Source organism: Corythoichthys intestinalis, chromosome 1 (assembly GCF_030265065.1).
Source record: "Corythoichthys intestinalis isolate RoL2023-P3 chromosome 1, ASM3026506v1, whole genome shotgun sequence".
Lineage (NCBI taxonomy): Eukaryota > Metazoa > Chordata > Actinopteri > Syngnathiformes > Syngnathidae > Corythoichthys > Corythoichthys intestinalis.
Genome location: NC_080395.1, coordinates 14046896 through 14063577, shown reverse-complemented (window position 1 = coordinate 14063577; position 16682 = coordinate 14046896). Strand labels below are relative to the sequence as shown.

The window sequence follows — 16682 nt, the reverse complement described above, 5'->3', positions numbered from 1 at the left end:
AAGTTTAAATTATCCAATAAATTTTGTTCCACTTCACGATTGTGTCCCACTTGTTGTTGATTCTTGACAAAAAATTAAAATGTTATATCTTTATGTTTGAAGCCTGAAATGTGGCGAAAGGTTGAAAGGTTAAGGGGGCGGAATACTTTTGCAAGGCACTGTATATATATATATATATATATATATTTACCCACCCTTCACCTACTTGGACATGAACTGAGAAAATACACACAAATTACTATATGCGAACTCTCCATGGCAATCAATGACTTTTGAACGAAATGTGTTAGACTATGACTGGACTGATACATAACATGCTGCTTGTGCGACCCAGGTGGAAGGGGGACGGGTTTCCGATAAGCTCTGCTTTTCCCGTCTTCCTTGTCTTGTCTGTCTTCATCTTGTCTTTCCTTCGGGTAAACAAATTCACACTCTGATAATGTCCATACTCTGAACCTGTTAATGATTTGATGATTTTTTGTTTATGATGATCCTTTTTTTTTTTTTATGATGATTCTTTTATGATGATCTGATGATGATGATGATGACAATGACAATAAATTCATAAATATATATATATATATATATATATATAGAGAGAGAGAGAGAGAGAGAGAGAGAGAGAGAGAGAGAGAGAGACAGAGAGAGAGAGAGAGAGACAGAGAGAGAGACAGAGAGAGAGAGAGAGAAAGAGAAAGAGATAAACCGATTTTTTTTTATTGACACGGCCACGTTGTGTTGAAGAAACGTATGCGGCGATCCGTTGCCGACCATTACGGTACGTGACGTCACCATTTTGTTTCGGTAATGCTTCACTCTGATCGGCCAAATGATTTCGGCAGTGTTAAATTCTGCCTTTTTCACTCTTCATAAAGCACAGAATTTAGTTTCTCGAACTCATTTGAGTCAACGTTTATTGCAGCTCCGCAACTCGGACCATAACAAACGTAACAACACAGACTTGCTGTGTGTGTCCGTCAACTATATCTGTCCCTCGGAAAAAAACACAAATAACAATAGTTCCTATTGTTACTGTCGTGTCGACAGCGATGAGCTCTCTCGGATTTCCGACATACGTTCTCACTTACATTTTACTGTATTAATCCATGGAAGAAACATTTATTCATCATGATGAAACGAGCAAATTGTACAGCAGCCTTTAAAAGAAAAGTCACATCTGTTTTGTTGGAGAAGTTGTCAAATCGTATTTTTACCGTAAATATTTTCAGTTTATGGTAATGTTTTGTACTACCAATATGATATGCTGTGTTTCACCAGTCTTCCCCTAGATTTTACAAGTAAAATTTGGGTGCGCATTATACACGGGCGCGCCTTACTTTCGGGAAATTACGGTAATTATCGACTAAAACTAAACAAAGAAGAACACATTTTGAAATGACTAAAGTATTTTTGTCCAAAAGACTAAGACGAAAATTCAAAGGGCTGCCAAAAATAACACTGCTGTTAACAATGACCCAAGATACAACGTGAAAAGGATGTTTACACCTTGTCTACTGCACTGATAATACAAGTGAAGGTGCCATTGAGAGCTTTCAGCTGAAATACTGGGTCATGGAAACAGTATCACTATCTTGTCTTCTATCGAATACACTAACAGAGACCAAAAAAATAAATCTCCCTACTGCCAAGTTTGATTCCTCTAAGCTGGGCCGCTTTGGTCCACGGGACAAATCTGAAGGGCCGCCTTTAAAAAGACAAAGCCATCAAGTATTAATACGTGTGCGCCCGCGGTCCAGCCAATTCAGACAGACAGCCACTGAAGAATTCATTAAAAGGAGGTGAAAGAATTGTTAAGTGTATCGCATCGAACCCAGGGCTAAAGCCCGAAACAACTGCAGGCTAAGACAGAATATCAAAAGTCGTCCTCAGCCATGCTACTTTAAATACAGATACAACATGTTCCCTGCAAAGTGCAAACACTGTGCCATTTCATCATTTTCCGCACTAAGAGTTGGAAAAAGGCATTCACCACCGAAGTTGGCGTACGCCGCACTTGCCTGTTTCCAGGATGCGTCGGTGGAGCAGCCCGGGGTGCATGAAGGCTTCATCCTTGCACGAGCGGATCTGCGTGCCGACCAGCTCGGAGTTCGTGGCGAGTATACGGGCGCTCTCCTCGTTCAGGTTGACCCCCGCCATTGAGGCCACGTCGTTGATGTCGTCGTCATCTCTGTGGAAAAACGTTTACAATTCAGGATATTCAAGTAAATAAATCTCTTTGATACCGTGCTGTCACTCATCCAGTCTGTCTTTATCTCTGTTTCAACCCGCTGTTAATCCTCTAGGAGTTTGACAATATATCGAAAAGTTGACATATCGCGATACTTTGTAGCAGGGCTGCAGCTATCGAATATTTTAGTAATCGAGTAATCGACTGAAAATTCTATCGATTAATCGAGTAATCGGATAAAACTTTTTTTGGGGGGGTAAAGAGCAATTCTAAATATAGATGACAAAACAAGACATTTCATCTAATATTGAACCATTTTCAGTCAATCAAGGTCTTTATTTTCGATGTACATTGTTGAAAACAGCCAACAACCTAATTGCATCTCAAATGTGACTTAAAAAAAAGAACTAATTCACTGCTTTCACTTAAAAAATTTTTTAGATCTTATAAAAATATATATATTTCTTACCTAAAAATGTCATTATGCTTGATAACACACATCACTTAAAAGTTAGGTGTTTTTCCCACGTTTCAATTGAATTTCCACTTGTGTCAAGCTATAAGTTCAAGTTAAGTTTTAAATTGGTCCAAACTGTAAGTCCTAATAGGACTTTGAGTTTTTGCAGTGTTCACAATAAATGCTGTGCTGTATTGGAGCACATTAGGCACCAGTGCTACTTGGTGTTTTATCCAGCAATAACTACTGAGCTAAAATTGACAGTTAGCATTATTAAGTTTTTATTTTACACCCTAGTCACTCTACAGCACTGTTTTCACAGATTAAATCAAGCCTGTATGTGAGAGTTAGCCACGCATCGACAGTGGTCATAATGAATAGAAACCTAGTCCTCCGCAGGGATAACGTTACGTGAGCAAGTCACAGTAACGTTAATCTTATATATGAGCGCTGAGAAGTGTACTGCTTTAAGATGGCGGCTGTTTTATTAACGCCGCAGAGTCGGTCATTTCGCATCTAGTTCTACGTACATGTGATATCTATGACACGCATCAGACAGTACTTGCTAACACCGTAGCAACATGCGGCGTAGTTTTTAGCAACGTCGGCGCAGTTTGTAACAGCTGTCGGCTACAGTAAAGTTTTTTTTTTTATTGCTTCTTCCTATACGCACGTGATGTCAGCGCGTTGTCCCGCATTAAAAGTAGTCCGGGCAAAACGTGATGCTTAGAGCTGGCAAAAATAAACGATTCCCAGAGGTGAATAAAATTACTCGGATCAGTTTTTGAACTGGAGTTACTCGAGTTGCTCGAGTATTCGTTTCAGCTCTACTTTGTAGCCAAGAATCGATATATCATTTTGAACAGTGTCACTGTCTTAAAAAAAAAACAAAACAAAAAAAGGAACCAACAAGTTGCCACCAAAATCTTTCATTAGAATAGTGTGTACGTTAGCTCACTGACTGCCATTGACAGTGCTAGACATCAAATTCATTTTGACTGGATTGGACGTCTAGCACAGTCAATGGCCCGGGAATAGAGCATTCAAAGCAGTCTTTTGTGGGTGTTTCCATCCTGTTCATTTTAGTGCATTTACAGGTTAAAGCCTGAGTTCTGCTCCTGCGTTGCGGTGATGGCGCAGCGACTATGGCGTCATTTGACATTCGATGGTTCTCCGGCCAGGTGACGCCTTGCTCTGTAATTCACCGCCAAGCCACTAGAGGGGTGTGGCGTTAAGTTTGTACGGTTTTGGGGCATGCTTATTGACTTCCTCTTGTCTAGTTTAACGGAGAAAAATTCAACAATGCAAGATGGAACGCTTGAATGTGGATCTTCAGCTCAATGTTGAGGCGCAGGCGACGCAGAAGACGGTCTGTCCAACTTTGATGCCGCATAGAGAGTTCTAGCCTCGGGTGGAAACCAGCCTGCTGTAGCGGCTAGCTTCAAACTGGCGTCGAGCACTGCGTCCAGCGTTTTGTCCGAGGTCTGCAAAGCCCTCCGGCCCGATTTGTTTGCCGTGTCCTACAACCAGCCAGTGGGAAGCCATAGCAGATTTCTGGCGTCTATGGAATTTCCCAAACTACGTTGGAAGCATTGATGTTAACGTTATCATAAAAGCACCGAGGCACTCTCAATCAGTGATGATGTATCGTGTGTGAACTGTTGTTGAAAATTAAACATCAAAACAACTCTCTTCACACCAAAGCTGTGCTTTATTCTTCATATAGACCCTACCCACGTGACGTCACAACTCCACTCTCCTGAATGGTACCGCCCACTTGTCCGTCAAAACATAGTGTTAACCTGTTACGGCTACGTACATTTCTCCTATTTACGGCGTGTTTTTCTGCTCCTTAACATTAATAATCAAAATGGTGAAGGCGTGTGTGGCTGTTGGTTGCACTAACAGAGAAGATGGAAGGAGAGACTTGAAGTTTTACCGTATTCCGAGGGATCCAAAGAGGAGAGCAAAATGGACGGCTGCAATTCGACGTGAAAACTGGGCACCAAAAAATCCCCACAGACTATGTAGTAGTCATTTTATATCCGGTAAGATGCATTTAAGATATACTTAGAGGGTTTTGGGCTGACAAATAACCACAATTAAGATCATTGCGAGGCTAATCGCCGACAACATACGACGTAGTACGACATAGTTTCAAATTCAAGATGTTTGTGACTTCCCTTTCTTCCACCATCGTTATTTTTTGAATAATATTTAGCTGGTACCAAGTGAAAGAAACTGGCCTCGTCTACGGGGCTGACAAATAACCACAATTAAGATCATTGCGAGGCTAATCGCCGACAACATACGACGTAGTACGACATAGTTTCAAATTCAAGATGTTTGTGACTTCCCTTTCTTCCACCATCGTTATTTTTTGAATAATATTTAGCTGGTACCAAGTGAAAGAAACTGGCCTCGTCTACGGGGCTGACAAATAACCACAATTAAGATCATTGCTAGGCTAATCGCCGACAACATACACGTATGTATGTAGTGAGAGTGCTATCGCTAAACCATATAAACATTAAAAGCCTTAACTCCATTGACAAACGACATGAAATACATTAGACTTGACAGTGGATGTTAGCAATAACAAAAGATTTTGAATTGAAAATTTCGTAACTCACCTTTCCAAGCACAAGATAGATTCCTGCCGAATTTTCGTGGACGAGGACATGTTTCACCCAACCAGCAACGAAGTATTTATAAGCCTCCAAGCTCTTAAAGTGTTTTTCAAATTTTCGTGAGAATAGGCTGATTTTGTGTGGACAAGATAATTGTAAATATCAGCGGAGCAGATGTCAGGCAGACAGGGCGAAGACAGTGGGTCGAAAAACATCGATTTGGGCATCAAATATGGATCTGGCGACTGTATAGAACGAAGCTTTTCCACATAACGCCTTTTATGCAACACATCCAGTGAGTTTACGGCATCAGAAAGCACCGGGTCTTCCATGAAATGCATTTTAAATTCCTCGATCAATTGAAACCAATGCTAATACAGAGACAAAATGACGGACAAGTGGGCGGAACCATACAGCGAGCACGTGGTTTTATGACGTCGGTGGGTAGGGTCTATACTTGAAGTGTGACACGTAAATAAGGGGCAGTTTACATGGCGACTGCGACACAAAGACGCAATGACTGAGTAGCGGACTCGCCTCGTGTGCATATGGTGTCGGCGAAGACGGAAGGCGAAGACGAAAAATTCTGAATCCTGCCTCCAAAGTGAAAGAATCCAATTGCGGGGGGTTGAGGGGGGCTTCCTCGGCATGCATATCAAAGGCTCCAGCGGCGCAAGACCGCGCCGTTAACGTCAGCACTCGTACACGTCACATTGGGCGTGTGCAGCGGTGCTAAACATTAAAAACAGCAAATATAGCGGAATGCCGGATTTAATTTACTGTTTTAATAATATTTTTAAATTAAATATGTTGAACGTTTCATTTTTTGTGCCTTTTTGAACAAAAGAAAAATTACATTGCTTCGAGTGGGCGGGTATATTTTTTTCCGGGCTGAGGGAGCTTGGTGGGGTCAAAGTGCATCATTCTCTGTTGCCCTGTAAATCTGCACTGCCCCCTAGGGCCTGGCATGAATACTACATCATTTTCATGCGGATTTGCGACATTGTTCAAATGGAGACGCAAATGCAAATGCAAATTTGAAATTGTTCGTATTCTCTTTTTTGGACACTCAATGATGCTTTTTTCGCTCCCTATTTGATGGTGGTAAGCCACTACTGTAGCCACAGCTGCCCTGGGGCAGTCTAACAGAAGTGAGGCAGCCAATCCATCGGTCCTTCCGACCACATGTTCTCACAGGCAAGTAAGCTAAAGTAACTTGCCCAAGGATACAATGACAATGGGCATAAGTAGGAGCTGGAATCGAACACCCACTCCTTCAGTCAGTGGACAACCTGCTGGACCACCTGTGCCACTGTCGCCCCTTAAAATCAACAGGAAATGACGGGAAATATCCTAAATTAACTCATTGCCTGGCATTGGCTAGCACTGACGACCATAGACGGCGTTAGACATCCAATTAATTTTGATTGGATTGGACATCCACTGCCGTCAGTGGCACTAGAAGGAGACCATTAGCAGCCAGTCTTCTCAGTTTTGTGGGCAGTTACAGTTAACTTCCTGTTCATTTTAGGGCATTTACGGATTACTCTCTGTTGATTTAGAGTCACTTCCTTCCAGTGACTTCCAGCAAGCTGGGTGGAGAGCAAGATGTCTTCTCCTAGTGGAAGTAGGACGCAGGGGTCTCACAGCCCGTTTTCTGGCCAGGGCCTTCAATACTTTAGGCATCAAGGAAGAGAGGAAGAGCAGACCCATCCGTAGTATCGCCAACACAGCAGAGACAGCCTCAAGATGGCTATGGCTCAAACGACGACAACCATGGTGTCGTTGTAGTTAGTCATCTGGACACAAGCCAGGGTCTGATCACCCCCGGTTAGGTCACCTGGAGGAGGGTGTATGATGTTGAAAGACCCGAAATACCTGATGATTCCAGGAACATCACTGAAGTTGTGTCTAAAGGCATGTGTACTTGTATACGTACACAGACTGTAGCCTGGTGCCAGTTGAGAAAGATTCCAGCTCATACTCAACCCCAAAAATCTGAATAGAAAATTGATAAATGACAGACTATGTGGTCCTGGCCCGAATTAGCCCTAGCGATGACGCACTATGGTTGCAGGACTGTCCCAGAGCAAGTCAGTGGTAGATTTCCTGATGTTTTGTTGCTTTGATGAGTGCAAAAGAAAAAACTAAAAGAACCGCAGAACTCCCACCGCACGGCTCTGCGCCACTTCTCGATGGTTCGCCATGTTACAGACCATCGGACAACCCGATATGAAACTTGACACCACGGCAGGAGGTTGACAAAGACCATTAAAGTGCACCTCTACCTTCTCGTGCTTTTCCTCCGAGCGCTCTAATTATGACTTCCTAGTGAGAGCGTGCGCAACAACAAACCGCAACATTGAATGTGGATACGCAGGGAGGAATATACCCACTGATTCTGCCGCCGCCTTGGGCGGTGCGCCTACTCCTCGCCACGTCCTCGCGGATAACTTGACCTGTCCTAAAATGAAGCATGCCCACGGGTGCTGAGTTCAAAGACAAAACACAAATGGTGCCGCATCCACGTCGACTTGAGTGGGAAATCATGAAACGACTACGCAATAAGGAGTAAGGAATGAAGCCTTTTGCTTGACTGATTGATTTCGTGAAGTCTAAAAAAATGTTAAAAATGCATTTAAAGGATATCTTTTAAAAGGTTTGGAATAGGCAGTGATTTGTGTGAAGTAAATGTATTCCAACACATTGTCATGGACAGCAAGGTGGCTGATGGCTAGAAATTCGAAAGATCACTGAGTGTCAAGACACAGCTGTGAATGGCTGGATTTTTGGGGGATTTTATGGGTGAAACAGTAATAAAACAATGCAGAAATCGCAGACATCAAGGAGTGGTGAAGATTTTCTTCTTCTTATATTTACCCTTTTAAACATTATTGTTATTATTTATCATCTAACATATCGGAGAAAATCCGACAGTAACAAAAAAAAAATACAATTAAGCGATAATTATGAGGTAAATATCGGATACTTTTTTTATGACACCATTTTTTTCATTGTGACGTAATTTATTTAAAACTTTAAAATATGCGAGTGAATAATTTTTTAAAGTCGTTTTGTTTTTTTAAACGAAATATTAGACATCAATTGATGATTCTAAGCTAAAAATGACAGCCTTTTTGAATAATAAATATTATTAATTACCATCGTTTTATGGCTGGGTTGAAACAAAAGCGGTTGCGCGACGTCTGTACATGGGGGTTTCCAGGGTAAAACGGACAAATTTAAATTGTCTGTGTTTTCCGCCATATATATGGCCATATATATGGTGGAAAACACAGACAAGACTGAAAAAGCAGTTTCTAGTCTTGCACCCCTCTTTAAAAGAAACTGCTGTATTTTAAGCCAAAACAGCTGTTGTGTTTGATAGAACAATATGTCTATATGCTGCCTTAGCAGATTCATGGCACATTAAGCCCCCGAACTATTTTTAATTTGTCTGTTTTACCCTGAAAACCCCCGTTTACAGACGTGACGCAACCGCTTTTGTTTCAACCTAGCCATAAAAAGAAGGTAAGTAATTATATTTATTATTCAAAATGTCAATCATTTTTAGCTTAGAATCATTAATTGATGTAGGATATTTAGTTTTTAAAAAAAGAAAACGACTTTAAAAAATTATTCACTCGCATAGCAGCCATTCCGCGACACTGGTATGAATTTAATGCTCGCAGCAATCGGACTAGCTACATTAGGCTTACCCCCAAAGGGCGTGCCAAAACAACACCCCATCTCAGAAATAAAAGTTTTCTGAAAAATATTTCGGTGATACAGAAATTTGGACTGGCCTGTCAGGCCCAGCATCTGTCGGAAGGTGGTGACCTGACATGGTGGTAACTTTTAAAGTTGAACCCTGTATGTCAACTATGACAAGGCACAATAAAGATAGGGAAACGCTGTTGACGTGGATTTAGCATGTGGTACAAGTATCAGACATATCAGCAGTCAAGAAAAACAAAACAAGTCTGTAACGACTATACTTTGTGTTTGGTCACGTGACTGCAAACCAGCTGCGGCACACGCACATATGCATGGAAGCACACTGCAGGGCGTATGGGGTTTCTAGTGCATCTCCGGCCTCCAGTGTGTGTATGCCTGAATGTGGAGTTTACAGTAGAGAGTGAAAGCAGCTGTCTCTGTGCCTTAGCCTCCTCACCCCTCGTCTCTCTGTACAGTAAACACCCCACTTCTCCTGTAATCAGCTCTCTCAAACACAATCTGTTCCTACAAGTTCGACACGTGCGTCGGAATTGCTAGATCAAAAATAAACAATGACACGCGGGTCAACAGGAAATATTGCAAAATGTATTTCAAACAAATGGAATAAACAAATGGCAGCTACAGTGGGGCAAATAAGTATTTAGTCAACCACCAATTGTGAAGGTTATCCGACTTGAAAAGATTACAGAGGCCTTAACTGTCAACATGGGTAAACCTCAACCATGAGAGACAGAATGTGGAAAAAAAAAACATAAAATCACATTGTTTGATTTTTAAAGAATTTATTTCCAAATTAGAGTGGAAAATAAGTATTTGGTCACTTGCAAACAAGCAAGATTTCTGGCTGTCAAAGAGGTCTAACTTCTTCTAACGAGGTCTAACGATGACAAGCTAAATATATGTATCAGGGGACTCAAACATAACGGGACAAATGGCAGTTTTCGTCAAATGCAACATAGTTTCTGTCATATATTCACAATGCGTGACATTTTCTCATTGTACGTGTACAGTGATCCTTCGCTACTTCACGCTTCAAATTTTGCACCCTTACTCCATCGCAGGTTTTTTTTTTTCAATTAAGAAACAAATAAATAAATACTGTATTTAACTGAGATGTCCCGATCCTCATTGACCGCAAAAGACGAGGGATCACAGGAGTACGTTAGCCAGCATCGTAGCAGTGTTTGGTTGTGTCCCTCTTGTAACATGTGATGTGCCTCATTGGAGTTCAGCATGTCCTATAAGCGAGACTGCGCTCCAGGCTTGCATGTTTTGAAACACATAGGGGTGTAACGGTACACAAAAATCTCGGTTCGGTACGTACCTCGGTTTTGAGGTCACGGTTCGGTTCATTTTCGGTACAGTAAGAAAACCAAATGCAAAATATAAATGTGCTAGTTGTTTATTACACACTTTTGTGCTTTCAACAATAGGAACATTAGCCTATACAAAGCTAGAATTCTGCTCAAAAATAGAAAATACAATATTCTGAAATGTAGATATTTTGAAAAACAAAATAAAAATAACTTTGGCTAAGACTTTTTCTTTAAAATATCTGATGTGCAAAATTGAACAGTTGCAACACTGAAGTGAAAAGTTGTTCCATCTATATTCTTTTTTAATTTGAATTCCCCACCCAGAGGGCCAACCATCTTCCATGTTAACATTTAACCGTTAACCACGCTGCTCACTGCACTTCTGAGTGGTGCGACGGCCCCTGCCGTTTAATTGTTATCTTTTTTGAGACTGTCAGTCATCTGATCACTGCGTCCGCCAGCTGGCTGCCTCCCCTCCCAACGTGGCGTACTCCGATTGACGCCGGACGGGCTGACGACGTCACCGCCGCTGACGGGCCACCCGAACTAGCCGCTGTCTGACATGTATCCATTATGCAGCGCTTTGTTTACATTTGCGGCAATAACGACACTTGCTTTATGGCAGCTAATCCGATACACGGTAATACGGCTCTGGGTAATACTATTAGGCCGTTGTTTGAGCTTGCATACCCGCGTGTGTGTTGTCTTGTGCCTGAGTCTTGTTAACCAAATAAAGGCAGCATTAACAAAAGTCATCTGACCGCTCGTCATTTTACAGTCAACACTCAGAGTTCGCAACTTCGCATTTGACAGCGTACCTCCTCGCCAGCTGTTTGCTCGCTATTCATTCACCTGTGCATTTGATCGCTATTTTGTTACACTCCCGCTTTTTCGGTGAGGTATTTTGTGTTCATTCGTTATTGGATCGTTTTTGTTCACCACTGTAAATAAGAGCACCGCAGCAGTAGAGGTAAACTGCTGTTTTCATTCAACCCGTTTTGTTTAGTGTAGAAGCCAGGTTAGTGACTGTATCGTTTTTTCTTTTTTACGATCAGGGTTTACTTAGCGGGTGGGGTTCAAGTGTAATTTCATTTTGTTTGTTGTTTTGGCCTGGGCTTACGCTGAAGCCAGCTTCTTCCGCATTTTTTATATTTTGTTCATTGCGAGTTCAACTTGTGTGAATAAATTTGTGTCCACTTGCAACTTGTGTGCGTGTCTCGTTTTATGTTACGCCCTTAGCAGCCGTCCGTGGGACGTAACAGTGGGATTATGGGAAGCATGAGCAGGCATTCAGCGCTTGCGTTAAATGCGTCAAATATTTTAACGTGATTAATTCAAAAAAATTAATTACCGCCCGTTAACGCGCTAAATTTGACAACACTTTACATTTCGTCAGAAAGGAGGACCCCGAACCGAAACGGTTCAATACAAATACACGTACCGTTACAACCTTAGAAACACATGGTAAGTTTTGTTTTCTTATCTATGCAATGTTGCTTTAGTCTTCAAAGGTCTTTACTGAGTGATCATCACGTACTAAATGTAACTTGTCACATTAGCATTAGCATTTAGCATGGCGAGCAGCGTCTTATACTCTTGAGCAACTTTTTTTTTTTTTTTTTTACATAGTTCATACCTGTTAAGTTGTAGAAATTGCAAATAGGGAGATTTCTGTTTGCCAACCCCAATGACGCGCGCGCGCGCGACAATCACTAAGGCAAAATGCAACCATTTTTTTTCAAGTTCATTTTGGTCACAACACTTGTGTAAAAATTAACTACACTGTCAAAGAACCTCTTTTTGGTGGCATCAGAGATAGTCTTCAACTTGCTCCATGTATTGTCTGGCATCATGTGATACTGCTATGTTGCCTGTGTCATGCCAGTTCTCCTTGTTCCTGTAATCAACATCTAGGATATCCTCAGCTTTCCTGATCACATCCATTTGCACAAATTTGGACATACAGCTTCCTCAGCAGCCTCTTCATCTCATCAACCGTCACTCCAATTAGGGTTTCGTGAGACTAAATCAGCAAGATTAAAAACATTAATTACATCATTTAGAAAATTAATCATATTTGTTTTTAAAAGTATCTTTGTCATGGCAGTTTTTTAATTGAATTGTAACCTAGAATTGAAATTTTATATTTTTTGTTTCAGCACAGTAATAATGATATAATGTGATAAAGTGTATAGTATACACTTTAGCTTTAGCATAATAGCGAATCTAAATGATTAAACTTCAAGTAAGTAACGATACGCTTTCTCACTTAAATTCATATATTGTGGGGGTAGGACCGCAGTGGTTTAATATTCCATGATGTTTGATCCACGAAAACACAGAGTAAAGCAGCGACTTCTTCCTCGTCATCGTTCTCCCATCATTAGCTCTAATGCTATTAGTATTAGGCTAGTTAGCTATCGCTGGCAGGTAAGACTTACGGCAATTACGTTGACGAACGTCGTTTTTCCCGATTACTGGAGGCCGACCAGGGTCAGCTCCATCTCTTCCTTCCAAAATAAAGACTTGAACCAGTCTAAAAGCCTGTTTATTAGTGCCAGCATCTTGGGAAGTCGGTGGTGCTTCGCCTCTTCCCTCCCTGTCAGATGTATGGGTTGGGCTTTTCCAGCTCTGAAGGGGAGGGGAGGGGAGGGAAGTCGGAGACGGCCAGGCTATTCGTTGTTGGTCCCTTTCCGTATCGGGCCGAATGGTATCGTTACAAAACGGTGACAAACAAAAACGTAAAAAAAAAAAAAAAATTGGACATTTTGGGAAAATCGGGAGATTTGGCTTTCTAATCGTGAGGCGTGAGCACTGGGGTCAAAATCGGGAGTCTCCCGACCAAATCGTGAAACTTAACAGGTCTGATAGTTTGTGGAAACCAGGTGAGTTTAATAATTTGAGAGTAATGTACTGCCAGTTTTCGTCAGACAAGATGAGAACAAGACAAAAATGCGCTAGTTCCTGTCATATATTCACATTGCGCAACATTTTTTTTTTTTATGTATGTGTAGTTAGCCTGCATCAATTCAATAAACTTTATTTATCCCCTTGGGAGTTCCCTCCATCGCAGCAGTTTTTGGTTGTGTCACTCATGTGACGTGCTGCGCCCCCAACCCGCACCCACACTCACCGGTGCCCTCTCAAGCTTGTTTTGAAAAACATGGCAGGATTTGTTATTATATCTTAGCAAGCCAGAACATACAATGTTGCTTCAGTCTTTAAAGGTCTGTGCTGAATGATCATCATACACTAAATGTAATTTGTAGCATTAGCATACCATTCGCTTTAGCATTAGCATTTAGCGTAGCGAGCAGTGTCCTAAACTCTCGGACATTTTTTTTAAACATACAGTTCGTGGTGGATAGGTGGGTATAAATAATTGAAAATAATGTAAGGTTTTCCTGCTGAGTGTGTAATATCATCACGAAGTTGGCGTTGTACACACTGCAATATGTGCTAAAAAAAAAAAAATAACACTGGCACAAAGATAGTGACACTTTAAAGGAAGGGTTCGAGGAGCATCCCTTGTTAAATGGGGTTTAACCCCCCACCCTCCAAATCCCATCATCATCATCATCACCTATGGCGTTCCCTGGCTTTGAACCATAAGCTTGATATGGAAAGGCCACTTATGCATGCATGTGGCTGCCGGCTGCTCGTAACCCCCCCGAGCCAAGCCAATCCAATAACTCCAGAAGCTCCCGAGGACCGCTAATTACATCTCGGCTTTATTAGCGCCCAGCTGTAGTCAAGGAATATTTTGCATTTCATATCTCGTTGCCTCCTTTTAATGTCAGACCTGTCTCAGGCGTTTGATTTGGAGCCCTGGCAATTGCCAAACACTCCCAGAAATTAAAGCAACCCCTCAAAGAGAGTTCATTATTACACAGAGAACCGATTCAAAAGCTATTGGTTGGAAAAAAGAAAAAAAAATGAGCGAGAAACGTACATAACCTAATAAAATTTAAGTTTAATTACAGTGGGGCAAATAAGTATTTAGTCAACCACCAATTGTTCTCCTACTTGAAATGATTAAAGAGGCCTGTAATTGTCAACATGGGTAAACCTCAACCATGAGAGACAGAATGTGGAAAAAAAAACAGAAAATTATTAAAGAATTTATTTCCAAATTAGAGTGGAAAATAAGTTTTTGGTCACCTACAGACAAGCAAGATTTATGGCTGTCAAAGAGGTCTAACTTCTTCTAACGAGGTCTAACGAGGCTCCTCTCGTTATCCGTATTAATGGCACCTGTTTTAACTCATTATCGGTATAAAATACACCTGTCCACAACTTCAGTCAGTCACACTCCAAACCCCACTATGGCCAAGACCAAAGAGCTATCGAAGGACACCAGAGACAAAATTGTAGACCTGCACCAGGCTGAGAAGACTGAATCTGCAATAGGTAAAACGCTTGGTGTAAAGAAATCAACTGTGGGAGCAATTATTAGAAAATGGAAGACATACAAGACCACTGATAATCTCCCTCGAACCGGGGCTCCATGCAAGATCTCACTCCGTGGCGTCAAAATGATAACAAGAACGGTGAGCAAAAATCCCAGAAGAACACGGGGGGACCTAGTGAATGACCTACAGAGAGCTGGGACCACAGTAACAAAGGCTACTGTCAGTAACACAATGCGCCGCCAGGGACTCAAATCCTGCACTGCCAGACGTGTCCCCCTGCTGAAGCGAGTACACGTCCAGGCCCGTCTGCGGTTCGCTAGAGAGCATTTGGATGATCCAGAAGAGGACTGGGAGAATGTGTTATTGTCAGATGAAACCAAAAATAGAACTTTTTGGTAGAAACACAGGTTCTCGTGTTTGGAGGAGAAAGAATACTGAATTGCATCCGAAGAACACCATACCCACTGTGAACCATGGGGGTGGAAACATCACGTTTTGGGGATGTTTTTCTGCAAAGGGACCAGGACGACTGATCTGTGTAAAGGAAATAATGAATGGGGCCATCTATCGAGAGATTTTGAGTGAAAATCTCCTTCCATCAGCAAGGGCATTGAAGATGAGAAGTGGCTGGGTCTTTCAGCATGACAATGATCCCAAACACACAGCCAGGGCAATAAAGGAGCGGCTTAGTAAGAAGCATTTCAAGGTCCTGGAGTGGCCTAGCCAGTCTCCAGATCTCAACCCACTTGAAAATCTGTGGAGCGAGTTGAAAGTCCGTGTTGCCCAACGACAGATGTTTAAAAAAAAAAGGGAAAAAAGGAACCAACAAGTTGCTACCAAAATCCTCCACAATAATAGTGTCTTAGTTAACTCTATGGCTGCCATTGATGGCGGTCGACATCCAATCCATTTAGACTGGGAGGGTCGAATGAATGTTCATTCATTCAAAACCAGAGCATTCACAGTGGTGCTGCAACGATTAATCGATTAACTTGAGTATTCGATTAGAAAAAAAAAAGATTCAAATTAAATTTTGCTGCTTCGAGTATTGATTTAAGTGGCGTTTTAATGGTTTTGCTGCTTCGAGTATTGATTTAAGTGGCGTTTTAATGGTTTATTTTCAAAGTGTTTACATTTAGTTTTATTGATCTGGGTGGATACACGGACTTCTAGTCTGCCTCATTTCACATAGCTGAATCCAGGTGTTCCCTGTAAAGAGCAACATAAACTACGTTTTTGTTTGAGCTAATGTTTTTTAATGCATTCGTTATTTAGTTTATTGTATTTTTAGGCTATTTTTGTGGACTATGAGTCTGAACCATTTGTTAATAGCATTGTAAAAAAAGTTGTATATATTTTTACATTTTATAGCATTTAAACGAGCTGAGTTTTGCTATGTAAGTTAGCCAATTATTCTTTTGTTGTACATGGATCCACATTTTTTTTTAAATACCGTTTGAGGCTCAACTCATGTAATTTAATTTTTCATGTTCCTTATCCGATTACTCGATTATTCGAACTTATGGTTTATCGATTAATCGATTACTAAAATTGTCAATAGCTGCAGCAATAATTCACAGTCACTGTTTCCGATTTTCAGGCCATTTACACGGCACTTTCTGTTCATTTTAGGGCATTTACAGGTCACTTCCTGTTGAGTTTCAGTCACTGCCTATTCATTTGGATTCCTGGGTCACTTCCTGTTCTGTAACCCAAAATCCACAGGAAGTGCCTCATAAAATAACCCCAAATCAACAAGAATTGACTGAAAATAAACACGGTTGTAATCTGAAATGCCCCAAAATTACCTCGTTGCCTGGCATTGGCTGCCACTGATGGCCATAGACGTTCAATCTGTTTGAAGTGGGAGGGTTGGCAGCGAATGAACGAATGCACTTTTGAAAGTGCAATCCTGGATGTTCATTCGCTGCCACCCTCCCA

At 41.4% G+C, this 16682-nt stretch overlaps 1 protein-coding gene across 2 annotated transcripts in view; it reads right to left on the bottom strand.

The window, feature by feature from the left end:
- Positions 1–16682, bottom strand: part of LOC130920351 (transcription initiation factor TFIID subunit 4-like) — a 275123-nt gene that overhangs the window by 191848 nt on the left and 66593 nt on the right. For both annotated transcript variants that reach the window (XM_057843513.1, XM_057843523.1), the window contains one exon: positions 2019–2188. In XM_057843513.1, the coding sequence (XP_057699496.1) occupies positions 2019–2188 (170 nt within the window). The remainder of the gene's footprint in view (positions 1–2018; positions 2189–16682) is intronic.